Raw genomic sequence first — 24967 nt, 5'->3', positions numbered from 1 at the left:
CCGATCTTCCACCTTTCAGCAATGTAGGTGTAGATTACTTTGGGCCTTTTGAAATCAAAAGAGGGAGATGCCTAGTCAAGCGTTATGGGGTCATATTTACCTGTATGTCTAGTAGAGCAGTGCATCTAGAGATGGCACACTCCTTAGATACAGACTCATGCATCAATGCTCTAAGACGGTTCATAAGTAGGAGAGGTCAGGTGATGCATATTCGCTCTGATAATGGAACCAACCTTGTAGGAGCTAAAAAAGAATTGCAAAATGCTATTTCAACTTGGAACAAGGAGAAGATCCTCAATGCGATGCTCCAGAAAGGTATCCAGTGGACCTTTAATCCGCCAGCAGCCTCACATCATGGTGGGGTGTGGGAAAGGTTGATCCGTATGGTGAGGCAAGTTCTCCACTCCACTGTTCAAGAACAAACACTTGATGATGAAGGTTTGCATACACTTTTTTGTGAAGTAGAAGCCATTCTAAACAGCCGTCCCATCAGCACAGTCTCAGAAGATGAATACGACCTAGAAGCACTAACACCTAATCATATTCTTCTTCTGAAATGTCATCCTGCTTTTCCTCCTGGACTATTCCAAAAGACAGACATGTACATCAGACGGCGCTGGAAACAAGTTCAATATGTTGCCGATCTGTTTTGGAAAAGATGGACGAAAGAATACTTACCTTTGCTACAGGAAAGGCAAAAATGGACAACAGTCAGAAGAGGATTCCAAGTAGGAGACATTGTGATGGTTGTGGACAGTACAGCACCTCGGGGTTCCTGTAGTCTTGGAAGAATTGAAGATGTCCTACCAGATTCCAGAGGGTTAGTGAGGACCGTGAAGATTAGAACCAAGACTGGTATATTTCAGAGGCCAGTAACTAAGCTCTGCCTGCTACTGGAAGCTGCAGAATAGACGATGGGGAAACCACTCTGTGGGAGAAAAAGATGAGTATAACCCACTCATGTTGTGTTTAATAATTGTAGTATCTTGATAAACTAGGCTCCTTTGTAATATGTATGTTTGGTAATTGTTGCCCATGCACACAATTAGGGGCCGGTGTGTAGGAGCCATATTCATATTTTCAGTTTTAGTTAATGTATAAATAATTATTAATTTAATTTCCCTTCAACATTTTGATTTAGAACGTTTTAATGGTTTTGAGTATGCCTTCCCTCTAGTGGTAATGGGGGTACAACGATAAAAGAGGTGTCAAGCCAAGGCCACAGGAGGGGTTCCGGTGCTTGAGCCAACTATCATTGACCGTCAACTGCGTCAACATCAACTCAACGTGAGCGTGACAGGAGCAACGCGAACGCGCGGAGTGAACTCAGCTCAGCTCAGCTCAACCAGACAATAGAGACTATACGTTATGTTTTAAGTTCTATTTCATTTGTACAAAGAAATAAATACCATCAGTTCACGGACGACGTTGGTCAGACAATCTTTTTACGAGTCAAGAATCCCAAGCACCGGTATTCCTTAGAAGTGGTGAGACGAAGAATTAGAAGTGTCATAGGGACAAACAAAGTTTTTGCCACTACAGGTCATTTAACCATCCAAATGATTTCTAAACGGGTTTATTACGTTGAAATAGTTGCCAAGTTCCCCTTTAAAACAGGATGAAAAAGGCTGTCCTTATTTCACAATGTCTTTCAACAAAGACATGAAATACCCCAAAGGTACTTCAAAGGACTTTAAACGTCCCCCAATAACGTTGCAGTGACAACTAGAAGACATTCCCTTAAAGTATCTGGGGTCTTCACAGACCTCTATTTGCATACGGTCTCTCTCCTCGGTCCTCCAGCTCGTGCCCCGGAAATCATTCAAAGCCCGACGTCATTGAGGACATCTCATTAATCTAATTGCAACCAGAGAAGGCAAGACCGAGGAGAGAGGAGGGAGGTGGAGGACCCGATATGTGAGGAAACATAAGAGTATCCTACACGGAAGCGTTTTCAGTCGGAATTGTGCAATCATTGGTCCAAGCTGCCAAGGTAAAAAGTTCCCTCCCACGTCTGTCCACTTTCGGTTTTAAACAAATTAGTAGGGATGTATTTGCGTCAATAAACTAGTAGATAGACCTTAGCCTTACAGTTCACTTTATAAGTGACAAATGGGTGTTGCAAATTCATTGTTTGCGAACAAGCTGCAGTGTTGATGGTATGTATTATACTCAAGAAATAAGGTTTTTTGTGTAAGGAGGTCATCCAGCACCAAAAATGGAATGTTCGGCACGGGCACGAAAGGGTTAATGCAGGGTTAACTTTTGATCCGTGTGCCCGGTTTTCATAAATGAGGTACCGTTGGAATCCTTGGATGAGGCCGAGTTCCATGCCCCTGATCAAACCCACTATTGCAGTTCCTCGGAACCGCAATTCTAGTTTTGTTTTACTGTTTTATTTGTTTGACTGTGTAGCCTATATAGACCTCAAAGCAATACGTTTTCATTTTAGATTTACTTAAACACGTGTAATGTACATTATATTTTGAACAGTTTCAGTGCAAGACCTCTTCTCCTGCCTGATGGGAAAAGAGACATTCGTTTTGCAGTTAGCTTATATAGAAAGATTATGTGTTTGTGGAAATATAATTTTCAAGGATTATTAACCTGGTTATGTGTACGTCTTGTTGATTCTAGCATTTCTGTCTTCAGTCGGGCCTTAATGGCAGGAAGGTTGTCTGGTGTGTGTTGCACTGATGTATTGCGTTTTGAATCTAGGGTCCATGAACGACGCAACATTAATAAGCTCCTGAGGTCATTATACTTGTCGTTGAGGTATACCAGGACCTTGGTTTTGGTTTCACTGATCTAGTCAGATTAGTGTCCTCAGCATCTAAAGTCAAGACTGATATTGCCAGAAGGTGAAGAACTGGCTTGAGGTAGGAGATGCTCACATACTCCTCACCAGAAAGAGCATCAGTAAATTCGGAGAGAGGATGCAGTGCCTTATGAATTGACTCCAACACTTCAGTATCCTGCCAGGTTGGGATGAGGGAGTGTGCATGTAGGTCACCTGACAATACCTGCGATATGGCTTTTGTCTGTTCTAGCACTCTGGCAATCATTTTCTCGTTGGACCCCCATCTTGTTTGGCACTCAGTAATGAGTGAGTGCTCGGGAAGTTTAAGCTCCTTCTCTGCCTCAGTGAGCGCTGCCTTTTTCCTCCAACTGTGTGACAAGTGCCGCACCAACTTCTTGCACAGGTCTATCACTCTTGATAGAGAGGGCATGCTGTACCTCTTATCCAGTGTAGTTGCCAAATTGTTGAACACAGGCTTGATCACCGTATTGACGGGCATCATGTCTTTCACGATGCATTGGGTTACTACTTGGGTGATTTCCACGTGCCATTTTGAAGTGTGTTCATATGGCGTAACACTTTTAAACAACTTCAGCGATCCTTGCCAAGTAACATTACTTGGATTATTTTGCACACTGTGCAAGATCCATTTTAACATTTCTTATTCACATAGGAATCAATTACCTGTATAATATCGACCTGGAACATCACCTGGACCTTCAAAAAGGGTCTGTCTTCAGTCATGTTTTGATAACAAAATGGAACCAAGGGATATTGGAACAACGACACAACTTAATAAAAGAAAACAAACACATGTTTTGACACAGTAAAACTGTCACTGTCGAATAAAGGACAAATAAAAGTCATATTTAAATGTTGTGATCATTTCCGTTAAGTGCACGGAGTTGGTGTTTGATTTGAGACGACGCTATTCTGTTGAAATTTACACACACGAGTAAGCACACATGGCACTGCATTGAAGTGTACTGATGAAAGTATGCCATCTGATTCAAGATGTGCATTTTACTCAATTGACCTGTCACTAAGCGCCACCCTTAGAACGCTGATGAACCAATGACAGTCCAGCCTCAACGGGACTCGGGCGTCAGCTCGGACAACTCCATAGGAAACAGGGAGGAGGCATAAAATGACAAATTAATGGTTATTTATGGAGTTTATTAACTAAAAAAACCCAGACGGATAACCATGGTCAAACGTTTTGCAGGGGGACGTGTAATACTGATAGCCGGAACCCCGAGAGGCTAGAAAACGGGGTATATTTTCATCAACAGTAGCCTACAGGACGTCTCTCGCGTTTGCAACCGCTCGACGTAATGTAGGCTACTAAGCCAACAACGTGGGCACAGGTTCTCTGTTAAATCCCAAGATGAAAATGCTCATTAACTAACTACTATATTCGTACTACATCAAATATTAACGTAACCTAACATATCTTAGTATCAATCTTCCGCTAGCTAGCTAGCATTAACGTCAGTGGTTTTTGCACGGCTACTCGCAACTGCTTGTCACCTTGTATGTATTCTAAAGTTTTGAATACACCCCTCCATAGCATAATTAAGTCCCTTTTGATAGCTTCTGGAGGAAAGTAAATTCTTTTTCGACCAAAACGTCCTCAAAGCCTGCTTTCATATACTGTCAGCTGCCATTGTCCACAATGTATTTCTAATCAAGTCTGGTTTGTTTGTCCGAGTTTTCACACGGTAACAATGGGGTGCGGGGCTTAGCGACAGGTCAATTGTACACTTCTTTTACTAAATTAAGATGATAGCACAGTTTCGTAAAATTTGCCATGGAACCATTGTTTTTCGCTTTGATCTGTCGCCCACCCCACACCGGGCCCCCTGAAAGGAGAGTAGACCGGACACAGTTTTCTGACTGTGAATATCTCAAGAACCGTAGGGCCTAGGATGACCAACTTTTTTCCTACTGTATGTTGGTCTCAAGAGGCCATGTCAATACATCCACTCATAGATAGAGCCACCTAGTTAAAAATGAAAAAGCAAAAATGAGGTGTTGTAATCGCAGGTATCTTTGGCTGACATGTTCTAAAGTTGATGAGTAGTATCATTATGACACCCTCTGAATGCATGCCAAATTTCATGGAATTTGGTTCATGGGGGCCATACAATAAATTAATATATGTGTACATTTAGTGACTGTACACCAATCGGCCTGTAGATGGCCTGACACATCTATTCTGTGTGTGCACGCAAGTTTTTTCTTTTGCGGTATCGTCAGGTATGAAAGCGGTAGGAGAAAATACACGCGTTGGTTTCCTCCAGACATAGCATTATTTTGTATATTGGTCTCCAGGGGCCATGTCAACACATCCCATATCCGCCACCTAGTTAAAAATGAAAAGGCAAAAACGAGGCATTGTAATCGCATGTATCTGTGGCTTACAGGGTCAAAACTGCACAAAATTTTAAGTGTAGGATCATTTTGACACCCTCTGAATGCAGTCCAAGTTTCGTGGAATTCCGTTCATCGGGGGCCATTTCAGCTACACACACCACACACACACCCATGCACACACACGCATACATAAACACACACACACACATAAAGACACACACACAGTACACATGCACACGCACGCATGCAAATGCACACACACAGGCACGCATACTCACACACACACACGCATAAAAACACACACACATGCAGGCACACGCACACACACACTCAGATAAACACACACACACAAGCACACACCCCATTACCCCCACACACACACTCACAAGCGAACACCCCTCCCCCCACACACAGAAGCACACATGTACACAAAAACAAACACACACTCATACACAAAAGTAGGGGATGGAGTAAGAGATGGAGACAAATTGACAAGCATGATTTATATTATTGTGCCCATTGACTTTCTTATATGTCTATGATTGTGCCTTATTATGACACTTGGTACAGAAGGGATTTTCTGGCCCTGCCTACCTCTGAATGCTGAATCACATGTTTTTTGATGACGTTTTTTTGTTCATAAAAAAGTAGAGATACAAAACAGACAGTTCTACACCAAACTACTACATACACTCCAAACAAGGCTCCAGTATTAGCTCTTTGTTGTGATGGCATGACAGCAAGAAACTGTATGTGCTCAGAATAACTCAGGACTCTTTGTGATCGCTTTGTACCGTACTTTGTGCCCGGGTCCGCTTGAGGAGGTGGACTCAGGCACGGTATGGTTGGGCTTACGATCAGAAAAACGGAGCTTAACCGTACAGTTTGATAGTATGTAGTGTGAATGTGGACCAAGAATAGGAAAGAACGGTACTCCGGCGCAGTACAAGTGAACCATGCCCAGTGTGTGTACGCCCTTAAAAGGTGTGTATGTGGATAGAAGGATTAAAAGAAACTGTGATGTTCCTCCACAAAAAGCACATAAGATTGCACAGCCATCATTTTGTGGCTATCATTTTCCTGGTAATCATGGCCATGAACTTTGCTCCTATTATAATTGCTGTTCCTGCTGTTCCTTCTGTTTTTTTATCATTTGTTTGTTTCTTCTAGTTTTGAGAGATGTGTTTCATGTGCATGGGATAAATAAATCAATCATCCTTCATCAGGTCTTATCTCTATGATTGTGGTCTTAGTGGTTCAGGATGGGGCCTTCCAGATGAAACACTAGAGATTGTGAGCCACCACCATTGTGCCCCCTGAGTAAGGGGGACTGCCCTCTTTGTTAGCTCTGGATAAGAGTGTCAACTAAATTACAATAATGTAAAATGTAATATCAATGAGAAATTAAACAATACAGTCAATGTAGAATTACATTCTTTACAATACATCTAAATGTTCTTAAAATGACAGCCCCTGCTATCAGACAAGTGTGACTGAGTTCAGTGGTACAATGTCAGTGTAATCTTTAGTAGACTAACAGCACACAAAATGGCTAAATACCCCGAAGAGTAGAGTTCCTACTATCTGGTTATCAGTGGGACTGAAAACTCTGAACCCTTATGAAATTTACCAAGTTGCCTTTGTCCTGCCACCCGAGCATTTCACCTGGACTTTGGAGTAAAAGCCGTAATTTCTGCAGTTCCAGCCACCCCTCCCTGGTCTCCCTTGTGAGTATAAAAGAGCAGTTCTGGAGGAGGTGAATCAGTCTCGTCTGAGTACTCGCCCACCCGAAAGGAAAGAGCTTCAGCGAACCCACCATGGGGGACACAAAGCTCTGCCTCGTACTTCTCCTCAGCGCCGTCGCATTGGCCCGTAAGTAGCTCACCTCTACTCTCCAACTCTAGGCCCAAGCATTACGCACGGGACAGTCTCCTGTATTGGTGTGGTAGTTTTTAAGTAAATTTCTAAGAGAAACTAAAACACATTTGCAGTTAAAATGTAGGAGGGACACTTAGGTGTTGGTTGGAATCTAGGGGATTCTGTTAGAATTTATCCATAGCATGCATTTTTTTTAAAATATGATCTTCAAAGTATTTTAAATATAAAATGTTTTTCCCCCATGCATTTCAATTTAAATGTCATGCATTTATTAACACTAAACTTTAAAAAAATGTAAAAATATTAATTCCCATTTAACAGTTTTTTTTAAATATAGCTGTAATTCCTTCTTTCCTTTATTTACTGTATGTGCACCGAATGTTTTCCAAATATGACTTGTCTCTTTTCTTTTTTTTAGTATTCATTATTTTGTTTTATTATATAAATCATCTGTGTTATTTGTAATAGTCCTGTTTTTCCTTGCTATTAAGTTATTATAAATGTATACTAAAATTATTATAGTGTATTATTATAAATGTATACTAAAAGTTTTTCTTTTATTCCTTAAAGATGCTGATGACGATGTATCATGCCAGAGTAAGTTTGTTAAAATGTTGTCCATTATAATCACAAAATCATCTAAAAAATAATACTGTTCATAATAACATTACTATTCCACTGCTTCTGAGGGTTAATTTGAAAATGAATGTAAACAATAAAGGTCATATTTCTAGTGTTAGCCAACCATGAGTACTGTACATAAGACAGCCAGACACCTCATCTGAGTGCTCTCTCATCTCCCCCTAGTGGCCAAGAGGTACAAGCCTTTCCACAAGTATGAATTCCTGTATGAAGCCGAGTCCCTCAACTTCCTCAATGGAGCCGTCAACGGCCCCAAGGGAAGCTGCAAGGTATGGCACATGTAGTTTGTTTTTCTAATACCTTATGAAAATTACTTTGAATTTTATGCATTTTCAACATAATGCAAAAATGAACTTACCTTGTGCTAATTACCTTGCCAAGATTACCTATTTACCTATGCCTTCAGAAAAGAGAAGGGAGACAAATTCGCAGCTCTAACCTGTTTTTGCCCACAGGTTGAGATTGACGTTCCCGGCCCCTGCCAATACATCGTCCGCACCACTGAGTGCACGCTCAGCGAGGTTGCTGACTTCGATGCAGCTGGCGAGCCCGTCTTTGTCCCTGCAGCCACTACTGATGCCTTCAAGGCTGCCATGGAGAAGTAAGCATTTCTCTTCAAATTTCAAAAGACAAACTTTTAAACACTAGCACTTTTCAACCCTTAATTCCTGAAATACACTGTCAGTATGAATTAAAAAGTGACATGGCTGCTAAAATTCCCTATCCAGGAACCCTCTGAAGGTCACTGTTGAAGGGGACAACATCATCAAGCTGTTCCCTGAAGACGATGAGCCTATCAACATCCTCAACATCAAGAGGGGAATGATCTCTGGCTTTGCTGTGCCTGTTATGGAGGAAGAGAGGAACAAGAGGATGGTATGTAGACTAAACAGGCTCCAGCAAAAGACTGGTTTACTACTGCAATGTGACCGTAATTACCAGTAGAAGTACAACCTACAGTAGTAAAAGCCATTAAGTATTATGTCTTAATGTTAATCCATCCAGCCCACCATCTATGGATTGTGCAAGACTGACTACACCGTGAACGCCAGAGAGGACATTGCCACAGATGTCACCCTCACACGTGACCTGTCCAGGTGTGACCAGTTCAGGCCAGTCAGCGACTACACCAGCCCCCTGGCCCTGATCACTGGCATGGTAAGACACTATGGCAACTGTGAACACAGGGCAATTTCACACTTGAATGAAATGTGGTCTTGGAATGGTAAGACACAATAGACAAACACTTTGCATTAGAAAACAACATTTCTGAAATCAAATGTTGAAGTGTTAATGTGAAATTCATAATCCAATCATGATTATACAGTAATAACACAAAGTCTTACAAGGACCTTCTCTCCCTTCCCTTTAGCACTACCCTCTTGCCCAGCTGATCAAGAGCACTCAGACCTGCAACTACAAGTTTGACAATGCAGAGCACCACCCAGTGTTCGGTGAATGCCTTGAGAACCACATCCTGGTGCCTTTCTCCCACAAGTAAGTCCAAAATCAGCTATGAACAGATGTGAGAGATGAAGAAAGCTCTCCTGCTTTGACTATTATTTAACTGATATCATTTCCATAGGGGGAAACATGGAGTTACCAATGTCAGCAAGCAGAAGGCCACCCTCTTGGCAGTCTCTGAGTACAACGAGAGAGTCTTTGACCCCGGTAAGATTTATTTTCAGGCTGATAGGGACTCCATTAACAAAATACACAAATACAAAATCTTGTCATTTTACTTTCAAATATACAAAATATTAGACAACATTTCTAACTACAGTTTACCTGTTTGATATGTAGTTCTGGCCAATGAGCAGACCCTGACCCCACACGCCAGTGTGGACAAGAGCCCTATTCAGGACAAAGACGCCGCTCTCGCTCTCCTGAGGGAACTGGCTGGCCTGTCCAAAACCGATGACGGACAAAAGAGAGCCCACCTGGCCCACAGGATCGTGAGCATGGTCCGCAAGATGTCTGCAGAGACCCTGGCAGCTGGCGTGCCTGAGGCCTTAGAAATCTCTCGCTCCCTGACCTACCAGGCTCTGTTCCAGTGCGGCACTCCCGAGTGCAGTGGTGCCATCATGCAGATCCTCAGGACCTTCGACAGCTCTTCTATGGAGATTGACGCCACCGTCTACGCCATGGGTCTGATGCCCAACCCCTCTCGCCAGCTCGTCCATGACATGCTGGAAATGGCCAAGTTCAAGCAGAGCAAACCCATCTTCTACGGAGCTAGCAATGCTGTCAAGAAGTAAGACACGTCTAAAGTTACCTCAAAAAATCAATTATGATTGGAGGATTGAGAAATGAATGTTAAATGTTCACTGTCTTTCCACAGACTGTACCAGGCTGAGGGAAAGGTCACTCCTGAGATTGAGGCTGTTGCCAACTTTGCCTTGGAGCAGATTGGAGACTGCACTGGTGACCAGGAGCACATTTTCATGTCCCTGAAGGTGTGTTGCAGTAGCATGCAGACTGTGCTACCACACGGACAGCCACACTTCTTTACTGTACATTATGTTAATAGTTTTGGTTAGTGTTGTGATTATGGATCTCTATGTCACACAGGTTATTGGTAACATGGCCGCTGCTATGGGAGCTGCTAGCCCTGCCCTGAAATCTGCTGTCATCCAGTGTGTGAACCAGCCTGCTGCCACCCCAGAGGTTCAGCTTGCTGCCATCCAGGCCTACAGACAGACCACTCTGCCTGAGGAGGTAATCCAGAGTCATCTTGTGTTTTACTAATTAGTGGCAATCTGTATTTTGAGCATTGCTAACTCGGCTACATCTGTTATTTGCTTTACAGGGCAGACAGGTGCTCATGCAGGTCCTTTTGGACGGTGCTGCCCCACTGCAGAAGCGTGTTGCCGCCTACCTGGTGCTGATGAAGGACCCTCAGCCCTCTGAACTCTCTCAGCTGGCTGCTGCCCTGCCCATTGAGGAGAACCAACAGGCCAAGAGCTTTGTCATCTCTCATGTCACCAACATCCTGAGCTCCACTGCACCCGAGACCCAGGAGTATGTTACATTTAAGAACTTCAAGTATCTATAATATTTTCTAACTTCTAAGAAGTAAAGACAGTTAACCATCTGACTGAGCTAATATGTTTTTCTTTTCTGCACAGGCTGAGGCAGAAAATCCTTGATGCTCTTCAGGGCAATGAGGTTGGAACTGTCATGGACCCAACCAAATTCTCCCGCAACTACAAGGTCGGATCCCTAGAGGGAAACATGATCTTCGATGGAGCTAGCTACTTGCCCAAGGAAGTTGTGCTGGATATGGCCCTGAATGCCTTTGGCTATGATGTGGACATGATTGAGGTATGACTGGAAGTACCCGCCAGTGTATCTACAAAGTATATATATATGTAATTTATTATAATTTAATATTTGTTTGCTCCACCTAATTATGAATTGCACTTTCAGATTGGCATGGAAGGCAAGGGACTTGAGCCAACTGTTGAGGCCCTGTTTGGTGCCAATGGATTCTTCCCTGACACTGTGATGAAGACCATTTACTATGCTGCTGATAGGATGCCAGGCCATTTCAGCCAGACTCTGAAGAACATCCTTCCCTCCCTAAGGAACGATAGAAAGAAGAGACAGGTATTGAACTCATAGGTCTTAATGTTTAAATCAGAAATGGATAGGTCTTAAAAGTGAAAAATCACCTTGATTTTCTGTCTCACTGTAGTCTTCCCAGAATCTCCTGAGAGAGCTTAGCCGCAATGTCAACAAACTGTTCAGGGACCTGAAGGCTCAGGATGCCCCTGAGGCCATGGTCTACATGAGACTGCTGGGAATGGAACTTGGCTACCTCAAGACCAAGGACATGGAAGAGATGGCTTACTCCGCTGCACTGATGATTGACAACCTCCTGAAAATGTTCCCCACTGACGTGAGTCCAGAGCCAGAAACAAGTCAACTTTTCATATAGTCTTGTTATCTCAAAGCATACCAGGAAGATAGCCACAATCTTTAGTTGTTTATTTATTTATATCAATGCTTTATAGTTCATCAAGGGACTGCTGACCAGTGCTGACAATGAGCTGTTTGCCCACTACATCTTCATGGACAATGAGTTCTACCTGCCAACCGGCCCTGGTGTTCCTCTGAGGGTTGCCCTGTCTGGTACCTTCACACCTGGAATCAAGGGAGGAGTGCACCTTTCCTCTGACATGGTAAGAAAACTAACGGCATACTATCAAATAATTCAACACAAGTATGCTACCACAACAAATGTTAAATTCCACTTTCCCTTCCCCTTCATCCACAGAGTGAGGTGGCCTTCATGCCATCCGCTGGCATTGAGTTTGTGACTGAGGTTGGAGCCCACTTCCCTGACTTTGTTCAGTCTGGTCTGGAGATGCACACCAACATCTACCACGAAAGTGGCCTGAAAGCCAAGGTCTCTGTGTCCAACAGCAACATCAAGCTGACCATCCCTGCTCCTCAGGGCCCTACCAAGCTCGTCAGCCTCACGTACGTTTGGATCTTTATATCATCTCTTTTAAGAATAAATATTAAGCAAGGCAATTTAAGACATAACTGAAAGAAAACCTAGTTAACACAATCTTTCTTCTCCCTTACAATAGCAACTCCCTGGTGTCTGTGCATGGTGCTGAGATCAAGAGCATCCCAACCACAGGAGAGAGAGTTGATGTGACAGAGTGCACACCAGTCTTCGCTGGCATGAAGTACTGCACAGCTCTGCAGTACTCTGATGCTATGCACACCGATGAGTCTCCCTACTTCCCCTTCACTGGAGACAGCAAGTAAGCAAATCAAGCAGAAATGGCAGTTTCTTAAAAGTACCTAAAATAGTTCCTATCCTGTCAGTTGTTGTCAGAAATGCTGAAACATTTATCTTTTCCTTTAGGCTTGCCATTGAGCTGCATCCTACCGGTGAAATCTCAGAATACATTGCCAACATTGACCATTCCTATGAGGACAAGACTGACAAAGTGACTTTGACTCTGAAGGCTGAAGGTAAATACAGTGTCTAAAATGCTGAACACTAATACATTCACCTACAATATCAATATAGTGTATTACCGAACAGTTATCAAATGACAATGACATTGATAACAGGTTAAATGAGAGCACTGGCATAACTGTCTGCTTCTATCACAGGAGCAGCAGCTGAGGCCACAGCAACTGTGAAGTTCAACAGGCAGCAGTACACCGTTGAAGCTGATCTGCAGATCCCGGATTATGACCTGGAGGTTGGACTCAGGCTTGGCTCTGTCGACCCTAACACCAAGGGCAAGGCAACACACTCTGTCCAGATTGACCTCGTCAACAAGAACATTCCTCAAGCCTCTCTGGTTGCCCTGGCCAAGTACGAAAAATGATATCTTTTGTTGATCATGACAAATATCTTGTTTTATAACACTGTTTTCCAGGACTGTGCTATGACAAGTCGTAACCATTATGGCCGTCTCTTACAGAATTGAGGGAATGAAGGACGCCACTCTGGACCTTCAGCTCCTTGTGCCTGTACTGAAGGCTGATGCCAAAGTCTCTGCACACCTCCACCGTGCCGAGGGCCTGACCCTGGAACTGGAAACTGATGTTAAGCTGCCAGAGACTTCCTCTGCCCAGAAGATTGTTCTGAAATACGGTGAGTGGTAATCTACATTCATTAACATCCTGCGACTGTCTTGCTTTTCCCCAAGTATTTTTAATGTTAACATGATTAACATGATACCATGTGTTATGTTCCACCTTGTGCCATAGATGCTGACAAACTGGAAGCTGAGATTAAGTCTGATGTGAGCTCTGAGATCCAGAACATCATCCCCCACATTGATGAAGTCAAGGCCTCTGTGAATGGTCTTCTTGATGCCCAGATTGGTCAGTCTGGCATGACCTTCCGTGATGCCCTGGCTAAATCTGTTGAGGTATAAAAGGAATCATGACTAAATCACTATGGCAATACTCAAAATACTATGAGGGATTAAGAGTTCAGAGGTTGTTCAGAGTAATACACAATAGCTAATTTATTCATTTTGTTTTCAGACTACCAATGCCTACCTGGAGAAGCTGGAGGCTGAGCTTCCTTATGTGCAGAATGTGAGGCTTCCCTCTCTTCCTGAGCTTTCTCTGCCCGAGAGACTGTACCTGAATGCGTAAGTAATTTCAGATTGCAACTATTGTATATCTTTGTAAATGACAAGATACTCGTCTGTTTCTCTAAATCTGAAGACAGCAAAAAGTATGAATATTAAGTTAATTTAATCTATATTTTGAGAAGCAATGAAAATACTTAATACTGGGTAAATCACAGCTAGAGAATGTTCTTGTTTTCATATGAACTTTGCAAGCCGTTAGCATACTGTTTTATTATTCTGTGTTTATTTCCTTTTCATGGGTTATAAGACTATGGTAAATATATAATGTAACTATTTAAACATGCTTATTTATATTTCATTCAATAATTTCTCTTCATTTACAGTGAGGCTGATGCCAAATACCACTTTGGCAAGCACTACTACACCATTGCCATTCCTCTGCCTCTTGGAGGAAAATCCTCTGGAGACCTGAACTTCCCTGCTGCTCTCACCACTCCTCACCTGACTGTGCCCCAGCTTGGTCTGGAGGTTGGCTCTGTTGCCATTCCTCTCCCCGAGGTCTTCATTCCAGAGCATGTGTCTGTGTCTGTACCTGTCCTCGGAAAGGCTGAAGTGTCCGCCAAGGTGCACAGCAACTTGTACAACCTAGAGGCCGATGTTTCTGCTGGTAGAGATCCAGTTGACCACCCCAGCTATTCTGCTAATGTGGAGCTCACTGGCAGCTGCCCTGTAGATATCTTCTGCTTCAAGGCTGAAGGTGAATACTGAATGAATTCTTACACTTCATTTTTAGTTGTGTATCTTTTTTCATGTTTATTAATAACTATATGCAATTCTGAAATGACATTTTAAACACATTTCCATACATTTGTTTTAAATAATATTGAAATATATTCTCTTAATATAGCATCTGCACTGCTTGCTGGTACACCTGGTGATTCCCTCAAGGCTGAAGTGAAGACACATGTTAACCACAAGCTCATTGATGCCAGCGTTAGCATTGTGGAGGTAGCAACTATTGCTGACAAGTTCAACCTGAAGTCCAACAGCAAGATTGAGGCAACCAGCCCTCTTGGTGTCCAGGTGTCTCTGGAGTATCACGGTGATGCTGGTCTGAACACAGAAGAGATCTCTGGAAATGGAAACCTGGAGGCATCCCTCAGGGCTGGCCCTGTTTATGGTGCTGCCACCATCTCCCAGACGATTGAATTCTTCCCACTCAAGCCAGAGGCTAAGATTGATTCTTCACTGAAGATCGATTCCACCCTTGTCAAGGCCCAGAACACATTTGTTGCTGCCTTTGCTAATGGTGAGCTATCTGCCACATCTAACACCGTTGCATTTGATGACACCTTGCTGCACCATGCTGAAGTCACCTTCAAGGATTCCACACTGGCTGTGAAGTCTGATACCAAGGCAGATGCCCTTGGCCTTAAGATTCAGAATGTGGCTGAAGCCTCTGCTGGTGCTGGAGCTGTCAATATCAAGATGGAAACAAGTGCTGACCATGCAGAAAACCGCATCCATTCCCTTGTGACTGCAGTCCTGGACGTCAATGGACTGGCTGTGAACAGTGATGCTGATGTTAAGCTTGCTGAAAACACTGCCACTCACAAATCATCTTTGACACTGAACAAGGATGGCCTGACAACCAATGGAGCCACCTCCCTGCAGAGCCCTCTGAAGCTGGAGAACACCTTCAGCGGTACCATTGATGCATCCAAGGTTGACCTCAACATTGACATCAAGGGTGAATTTGCTGACTTGCACTTGGAGAATCACGCTGAGCTTAAGGCAGAGGCCTATAAGGCTGATCTGACCGGAAGCCTGAAGGCAGCCTATGGTGAACAGGAGCTCAAGCACACTTATGAAATCAAGTATGCTGACATGACTGCCAATGCCAAGTGCAGCACAACTGGTATGCTTCTGGGCTCTCACCTGAGCCAAAACACTGAGGTATTGGTTCCTGGACTTGCTATTAAAATTAGCAATGATGCCCGCTTTAACTCTCAGGTTCTCCGTTTTGATACCACCAGCCGTGCCACAGCTGTCCCCTTCAGCTTCAACCTTGATGCCATTGCCAATGCTGATGCTGACCTGACCATGTATGGAAAGCACACTGCTCAAGTTTACACCAAGTTCCTCATGAAGGCAGAGCCACTGGCATTCGCACACTCTCATGAATGCAGAATCTCTACCTCCCAAAACCTTGACAATGGTGTTGCTATTGAGACTGGGCTTGACAACAAGATTGAAACCCTCCTGACTCCCTCTGACCAGAAGGCTCATGTGACACTGAAGACCAAATTCAACAACCATGCTATCAATGAGGAGGTCAGTGTTTACAACAACCCTGAGAGGCTTGGCCTGGAAGTGTCAGGAGCCATCCTGACCAGTCTGCTCAACACAGCTGACAGTGAGAACCAAGAGTTTGCTGTTTCTGGATTCCTGAAGTATGACAAGAGCACTTCTAGCCATGTCATCCACCTGCCTTTTGTTGAGAGTGTACCCGCTCTACTTGAAGATCTGAAAATTACCATTGTGAGCACTGCAGAGGCCCTGCAGACTATCATCACCAGGGAGGACCTTGTTAACAAGTTGGAGAGTATCCCCCAGCACATCAGTGACTTTGTGAAGGAACTGAATGTGGAGGGAAGAGCAATCCAGCTCAAAGAGGACCTGCTATCCCTTTCCAGAGAGTATGTCATCACCCTTGAAGACCTGGAGGCTACTTTGATGAACCTGAGGGCTGCACTTGAGAAGCTTCTGACTGATCTGGCTGCCCGTGTCAACGATACCGTGAGACTGACCAAAGAGCTGATTGCCAGTGGAACACTGTCTGAAACAGTTGTCAAGAGGCTGACTGAGGAGCTCAATGCACTGAATGAGGAATATGACTTCAATGCCATGCTTGTTGCAGTCATTGAGCTTGTTGAAGATCTGATTAAGCAGATTGATCTGATGAAACTGAAGGACAGCAGCATTGCTCTCTTGCATGACCTGGATGCCCAGTATGCCATCAAAGCCAAACTTGAGGAAAGAGTGGGTGAGCTGAAACAAATGATTTCCAGCTTCAGCTTGGCTCAGTTTGTTGAGAATCTGAAAAGCCTGATTCTCTCCATTGACATTGAAGGTCTGACCAATCAGTTTGTGGCTCAAATTCCAACAGAACAAATTAACAAGATTGTAGACACAGTGAAATCCCTGGTGACAGAATTGGACATCATTGGTAAGCTGAATGTAGTCTATGCTAACGTGAAAACTGTACTTGTTAAATATGAACTTGACAAGACAGTTGAAGCGATCCTGGAGAAGGTTGTTGAGCTCATCAAGAAATTTAAAATTGATGAGACTGTACAGGTTGTTACTGACACTTTGAAGACCATCCACATCCCTGTCACACTGGAAGATGCTACTAACTACTTGAAGGCTACAGAGATTAAGCAGGCTATTGAGCACTTGAATGAATACCTTGATGTTTTTGTGCAAAGTGTTAAGTCATTTGACTACAATGCCTTTGTAGATCATGCCAATGAGAAAATTACTGCTTACACTGCCGAGTTGAACACACTCATTGCCTCTCTTGAGATTCCACAGAAGGTTAAGGCAGTCAGAGAATTTGTCAATTATGTTCTGTCATCATTGAGTGGCCTGTCTACTATTTCACTGCCAGAAATCAGCCTCCCAGAGATCTCTCTCCCTGCCTTCCCGAAGATCAATCCTGAGGATCTGATTGACATTCCTTTGACCATCCCTGAGATTAAGCTCCCTCACATTCCCACTGAGCTGATGGTGCCAGCATTTGGAAAGCTCTATGGTGAAATCAAAGTGAACACTCCTATTTACAGCCTCCGGTCTGCTGCTGAATTCCAAAATGCTCCAGAGAGCGAGACAACTCCCCAGTACACAGCCTCTCTGACTGCCCAAGGATCTTCTTCTGTGTTTGAGGGACTGGATTGCAACCTGGACTCCAGTGCTAGCGTGAAGTTCCCAGAGATGAACCAGATCATTGTCGCTGAAACCCTGAAGTTCACTTCTTCCATCCTTGCTGTTGACCATGAGGCAACAGTGAGCCTCCCTCCCCAGGGCACTGCTAAGACCACTGTGAAGATAACCACATCTCCCATCACAGCTGAGTTGGTCAACAATGCAGTTATTGATGGTTTGTCTTTGGCTCTCGACACAACCTACCACCACCAGATCAACATTGCCCTGATCTCATACACCAGCGAAAGCCATCTGTCTCAAAAGGCAGCTGCTCGTCTGGAAGGTCATACCATCACTCTGACCATTGGGCATGAGGGAACTACCAAGTTTGCCCTGCCTGACTACTCTGATGAGGGAACACTCAAGAGTGACCTGCACTATACCATGGACTTCAGCACTGCCAAGTTGACATACACTGGTGACATCAATAGTGCCATTCTCAAGATGAAGCAGGTGTTGAATGCTGATGCTGTTGTCCTCAGCTACCTTAACTTTGATGCCCGTGTTGAAGCCGAGTCTCCAATCATCAAGAACAGCCTGCTCACCGCCTCTGGAAAGGCTGACCTGGGTGACTTGAAGGTTGAAATCAAGGCCAATCATGACACAGAACTGGCTGGTGCTCTCAGTGGAACCCTGTCCAACTCCATCCATGCTATGGTTAAGCCCATTGAGGTTGTGCTCGACTTCCATAACCAGGGCAATGCCAAGGCCAACCTGGCTGACACACTATCAGCTAAACTTGATCTCCAGAATGACTACTCTGTCACCCTGAATTATGATCATCAGCACATTAACACCCTGGCCCTTGTCAAGCTTAACCAGTACAAGATTGGTTACAACATAACTGTTGAAAACAACCAGGCAGAAACTGGAGTCTACGCTGCTGTTGATGCTGAAGCCAACCTTGACTTCTTGACTGTGCCCATTAGCATTCCTGAGCTTGCTGTGCCAATCATTGATTTCAAGACCCCAGCCATCAATGACATCAATCTGTATGAGCACACTGGTCTGAAGCACCTGCTGCCTTCCACTGAGCAGACAGTTGATGTGGATGCCAAGATTGTGTACAAGAAGAGCAGGTTTGCTCCCCTTCTGGATCTGGGCCTGATTCACATTCCTGCCATTGGCAGCCTGGTCTCTGAAGCCTCTTTCAAGTCCTCCATCATCAACCTGAATGTCAATGCTGAGGTGTCTGCTGAGGATGACGTTGTGATCCGCATCGGTGCCATCTCTGCATCCGTCTTTGAGGGTCTGAAGGCCAAGATTGACGGTACCAGCAGCCTTACTACCAAGAGAGGTGTGAAACTGGCCACAACCCTTTCCCTGGAGAATGCTCATGTTCAGGCTACACATGACAGCACTCTGAACCTGAAAACTGAAGAGCTGGAAGCTTCCCTTTCTGCTACAACTGATGCAAAGGTGAATCTGGCCATTCTCACTGCTGAGGCCAACCATCACCTGACAGCTGACACAAAGGAACATCCCCAAGCAGCCTCTACTCTCAAGATCAAGTACACCTTGGACATCCCAGTCATCAAGGCTGTTGGTTCTGGAGATGCTGAGAACAGCCTGAAACTTGAGGCTGGTCTCTACTTCCTGTCCGTGGAATCATCCACAAAGGGGCACATTGATGGAACCATCCTGGACACTGGTCTTGTAAAGGGAGCCCTGGACAACACCGCTAATGGCTACCTGAACGAGAATGGTCTTCGCTCAACTTTGAAGAGCAATGGCAATGCACACATCAGCCATGGAGACCTGAAGGTTGAGCTTGTTCTTGATGAAGACATTGCTCTTGAAGCAGGTCTGAGCCGCGTGTATTCCACTGTGAAAATTGACTCCAACAACGAAATCAATATGGCTGCCCTGAACACCAAGGGAAAGCACTCTGCCAAGGCCACCATTGACCTTTCTCCCCTGAGCTCTCTGGCTGCTGACGTGGAAGTTGATCTTGCTCAGCCAAGCACCCTGGGTGAACTCAGCATCTATGACAAGACGGTTCTTGAACTGACTGCTGGAAAACAGAAGGCTGCCATCAATGTCAAGATTGTCACCCCAGTGTACACCACCACTGCTGCTGCTGAAGTAGAGGCTGAAATCCCTAATGCCAAGGGAGCATTCAAAATCTCTGCAACATCCCCTGTCGAGTTCCTGGTCTACGACCTGGATAGTGAGTATTAAATCCACTGTAATTTTCCTATGGCCGTATTACTAAAAGGACTTCTATATTATGAGCCACTTTGCGAGACCCATGTATTTTACAACCCATGTCTGTTTTTCAATAAAGGCTCCATTGCATCTGCTGTGGAGAGCGCTGCTCTGAGTCTGACTGGCAAGGCTGTCCTCACACATGCTGACCTGACTGTTGATATTCAGAATATTCTTACTGCAGCCATGTCTGATGATGGGTAAGTATGAAAAAAAATCCAAAACAGTCGTTTATAGTAAGTACGGCATACTTAGAAGCATTCAACTTCAACATTTGATTTTTAATTTATTTGTTACATTTTCAGTGCTTTCCGCCACTCTGTCAATGTGGACATCAGCAGCCCCACCTTCACTGATGTGAACTTCCGCTATGCAGCACGCAAGGATGGTGCCAGTGCTTCCATCTCTACTCCATCCACTGGCTTCCTCGGACTTCAGCTCCAGGGCAGGGTCCCATCCCAGCTGTATGCTAGACTGTACAGTCGCTATGCTGTAAGTATCATTGTTGATAACATTTCCATTTTTGTATGGTATAGCTGGTTCACACACACACAAAATATATACAAACCCTCCTGATCTCTATCTACCTTGTTTCTTTTTGTCACACAGTCTGCCCCCGAGAGTGATGTGGAGATTCTGACCATCAGAGCTGCTGCCAAGGATGGAGACAGGCTGAACCTGCAGGCTGCCTACAACCTGGATGCCCCCAAGGACATCATTGCTGGTCTGGAGGAAAGAGTTCCTGCCATCACCTCAACCCTGATCAGCTTCTTGGACAAGTATGGCATCGTCAGCGCTCTTGAGAGCGTGAAAAACACACTCGTTAGTGTAGTCACTGAGGCCTACAACACTGCCAAGAGCCACGCCCCCGAGATGAGCCAGCTGTCTGTCCTCTTCAGGGATGTCGTTGTTCAGTACCAGAAGACCGTTCAGATCCTGCTTGATGCTGCCATCAAGTTCCTGAGGGAGACCCAGATCGAGCTGCCAGGAATGGAGAAAGCTACTCTCCCCGAAATTGTGCACAAGATCACAACCAACGTTGGCACAGTGCTTGAGCAGCTTCTGCAGGTGATCACTGATAACCTGTACGCCTACCTCACACCAGTTGTTGACACCATCAGCGCAATCCAGGTGACCATGCCCTCTGGTGAGGTTTTGACTGGAAGCCAGGTTCTGGACCAGGTGAAGGCCATCTTGGCAAAGGTTGTGGAGATTGTGAAAAATCTGGAGAACCTTGACCATATCCTGGAGAAGGTGGGACAGACCCTCCAAGACGTTGTTGAGAGGGCTCAGGGCTTTGTCGACAGCTTGCACTCTGACATCCTGGACACCGTTTCTGTGTACATCAACACCCTCTACCACAACTATCTCGCTGTGCTGAAGACCGTGACAGAGCATGTAGACTCCCTGTTGAATGTGCAGGAGGTTAACGACACCATCAAGCACGCTCTGGAGTTCGTCAGGTCTGTGGTGGATCAGATCCTCACCCGTGTCACTGCCATCCTGCCCCATGGTGTGGAAAATGTTTACTTGAGAGTAAGCGATGGAAAGCTGGAGGTTGAGCTTCCATTCGCCCTCCACCAGTAAGACGGAGTGCAAGTAGAAACCAAAGCTGCAATCATTCTTTGTAGGAGAAAATATGGACTCTTTAACATTCTAAAGGGGTGATAACCTCCATGTATTTATGTCAGCTAAGCAACATCTTTGATATGTGACCACTGTTATTTTATTTTGACAATTCTTGCAATGTGGTGAACACATGTATGAATAAAGATCATCATTGATGAAGTATTGCACATGTTGTGTTTCATTGACTACACACCCTCATAACAGGCAGAAACATGCTCTTGGACTGGAAAATAAAGGTACATGGAGTGTCAAGCAAATAGAATATCAAACGAGCACCTAAAAGTCTTTCCTAATCCATCATCTAAACTACAAATGTTAATCAAACACACAGTTAAAGAAAACAATAACAAATAAAGAGCATCAAACAAAAAGCCATTTGTGTTGAAAAATAAAAACAAACAAAAACAACAGACGTACAGTGTATAGATAGAAGACAATACAGCACCTAAAAGCATTGCTAATCAGAGATGATTTCCATCTTCCAAACACCAGTGTTTCTAAGGGGAAAACTAAAATAAACCGACTAATGGAGCACATCAAACAAAAATACATTTATGATGAAATATAAACTTTAAATTTGTTACCAGAGCATGCTTTCTTTGTCTATGACTTGCAGCGTTAGGGCGTCCTCGACGAGAGGATTGCTGGTCCACAGATAATTTGCAGAACATTTGAATGGTATGGAACCGCAGACCGAAAGAAAAAGAAACTAAACATTTTCCAGATTAGGAAATATTTCTTAAATGAATGTTATCAAATAAAGAGGCAACAAATGAGGGGGTAGTGGTGTGAGAGCTCATTCAATGTGTGTGCGCATCTGCGCAAGTGAAACTGAACCACTGGAGATAACATGGATAGAAGCAACAAACAACGCTATTTAAAACAATAAACGAAACAGATTCTTGCAGTCCATGAAAACAGCATAAAAAAGGGCTAGTCTAATCTAAAAGAATGGAAATAACAGCGGGTGGATGAGCATGATAAGCAGCCATAGAAGTTTCACCTGCTGTACAGATCCCACTGGGGCAAGACCCTGTACTGCTGTAATCATGTGTAGCATGATTACCTCTTTGAAGCTGCCGTGGTCCAGGGGGTCAAGATGGTGCAGTGCTACACGCCAGCTCAATGGGACATCAGCCCTCAGCACAACAGGCTGATGTACATGCTGGTGAAACTGCTGCGGCTGTGCTCTCCTTAGGCCTCTCGCACCAGTCCAGCACCATCCTCAAGGCGTATGAGAGGATCCAGCACCAGATTTTGGTGGAGGATCTGGTTCTCTGCAAGGTCGGCATTCCTCTGCTTAAAATCAACATGAAGATGGTGCGTATCTTCATCCGCCAGCAGGAGAGGATCATAAAACTCCATGCCACCAGGCGTCATCTTTGCCCGCTTTGTGCCCCGAAGTTCCCGTTGAACAGTACATCCATTGTGATACATTGATAGCAGAGTTCTATCGAGATGACTGGCATCATATGTTATGGGTCATCCTAAAGTTAGAAACGATTATTTAGGATTTTGGTGACTTAAGACATTTCTATAATACAGCCCTGCAGTAAGTGTTTTGGTTTTAGCATTTTATAAAGTAAATAATTAGATAATGCATTGGGTTTTGGGTAAAAATAAAGAAAGCACTTTATATGAATAAATTATGACAATTACACTACCGGTCAAAAGTTTCAAAACACCCACATTTTTCGATGGAGTTTAAGCAGTGGTGTAATCTAGTTAACTGTAGTGGGTATAGGCTACTGTGATGTAGTCTTGCTAGCTGGGTAGCTTTTTAAAGTATTTTTAAAGTATAAAAGTATTTAGCTTTTCCACTTGCTGCCATCTAGCCAAAACCCTTCTTTTCAGTAAACTCTGTGTACACAAACAATGTTCTCAACGCTCGAGTTCATGTGTAGAGACCCTGGTGATACTTTAAACAAATGTTATGTCGAGCCTTCTTAGTGTTTTAAAAATAGCTATTTTGATGTGATCATAGTATGATCAAAGGGCCATTTGCTCTGAAAACGACAATATGGTCAATACAATCTTAAAAGTGGCGCTTCCGTCCTAATTATGCTTTTAAATAAATTGACTTGGGTCCATTCACAAAAAGACCCTAAGTTGCATTTTGGCGAGAGTTAAGCTTTAAGATGAGAGCACAATTTCGTAAAAAATGAGCACACAATTTTGTAAACCAAGCATTTTGTCAATATACAACAAACAACAAATCTATATCATTTGGTTATGGTTATGGGATTTGATTTAGCAGACACTTTTGTCAAAGTGACTTACAAATAAAACAATACAATAGATACATTAATAGTGAACAGTTTTAAAAAGTTTGTAAGACTACATTAAGGAGGATAGCAATAATAAACAATAATGGAGACTAACTAGGAGAGGAGTTAAATGTGTCTTCTTTGGCTGATTGAAGACCAAGCGTGCTGCAGAATTCTGAATCAGTTGCGACAATCTTACTACACAAGCAGACAGGCCAGCTAACAGTGAATTACAATAGTCTTGTTTGGAGATAACCATGGCCTGTACAAGAAGCTGTGGAATCTTGCGCCAGATTAGAACAAACTGACATGATTTTGTAATTGCGCCTACATGCTCAGAAAAGTTAAGTCGATCATCAATTATGACGCCAAAGTTATGTGCCGATCTAGTTGGGGTCAGTGAAAACGAGTTAAGCTGGATGTTGGGGAATAGCTGTTTTTTAGTTGAACACCAAAGCTCTGTTTTGAGAGATTAAATGGACACCAGGCAAGCCTGATGCTTTTTCTCTACGAAACTCCCCCTACTGTAGCGTCTGTACAGTACGTGTTGATACGTGTGCGAGCCCTCGCTCGGTCTGAAGGTCTTTTCCTTTTCTTTGCATCTTCCATCAAGGGTTTTTGCTGTGTCTTCGCCGGTAAACTGATCCTGCTTTTTGCGATGTCTGAGACTTTGTGAGACTGAAGGTCGGCGGGTACGATACACTGAACTTGCAAGCGGGATATTCTTCCTACAGGCAGTAGGGGCGGGCGAGAGAGTCTTCATTCGCCCTGTAATGAGTCATTTAACCATATACCGACTTATTAATTAACACGAAAACGTTGCCTGGTGTCCCTTTAAGATGAAGGTGCCGATCTTTCCTCCATACTGAAAAATCCTTCAGGCATGCAGAAATCCAATGGGATATATATATATATATATATATATATATATATATATATATATATATATATATATATATATATATATATTATGTGAAGAGTTTGGTTCCAATTCTATATCTCTAATATCTCCATTTTTAAAAACATTAAGAAGTCATGTTATTTAATTGTGTATTTCACAGGTATCAATAAAATTGCAGTTGTGTTGTTTTAATTGAGAAAAG

The 24967-nt window shown here is 43.7% G+C and overlaps 1 protein-coding gene across 1 annotated transcript; it reads left to right on the top strand.

Annotated features, from left to right (window-relative positions):
• The first annotated feature begins 6932 nt into the window (after positions 1-6932).
• Positions 6933-21764, top strand: LOC121711083 (apolipoprotein B-100-like). The gene is made up of 28 exons (XM_042094383.1): positions 6933-7048; positions 7625-7651; positions 7862-7965; positions 8152-8297; positions 8425-8572; positions 8702-8854; positions 9069-9193; positions 9282-9367; positions 9500-9950; positions 10038-10152; positions 10268-10414; positions 10506-10717; positions 10825-11020; positions 11126-11305; positions 11394-11597; positions 11713-11880; positions 11976-12181; positions 12295-12474; positions 12579-12688; positions 12833-13040; positions 13150-13322; positions 13439-13602; positions 13721-13830; positions 14157-14530; positions 14681-19930; positions 20048-20168; positions 20274-20460; positions 20578-21764. Exons 1-28 carry the CDS (start codon positions 6994-6996, stop codon positions 21553-21555), a joined length of 10578 nt encoding a protein of 3525 aa, XP_041950317.1. The 5' UTR covers positions 6933-6993; the 3' UTR covers positions 21556-21764.
• Positions 21765-24967: the final 3203 nt, after the last annotated feature.

The sequence above is a fragment of the Alosa sapidissima genome, chromosome 6 (assembly GCF_018492685.1).
Source record: "Alosa sapidissima isolate fAloSap1 chromosome 6, fAloSap1.pri, whole genome shotgun sequence".
Taxonomy (NCBI): domain Eukaryota; kingdom Metazoa; phylum Chordata; class Actinopteri; order Clupeiformes; family Clupeidae; genus Alosa; species Alosa sapidissima.
Note: the sequence above shows the minus strand (reverse complement) of the source record. Positions and strands in the feature narration are given on the sequence as shown.

Bases quoted from the DNA above. Each gene is read 5' to 3' on its own strand.
- LOC121711083 (XM_042094383.1), top strand. From the start codon at position 6,994: ATGGGGGACACAAAGCTCTGCCTCGTACTTCTCCTCAGCGCCGTCGCA. The intron at 7,652-7,861 runs GTAAGTTTGTTA...ATCTCCCCCTAG, and splicing joins TGACGATGTATCATGCCAGA to TGGCCAAGAGGTACAAGCCT. The intron at 12,182-12,294 runs GTACGTTTGGAT...CCCTTACAATAG, and splicing joins ACCAAGCTCGTCAGCCTCAC to CAACTCCCTGGTGTCTGTGC.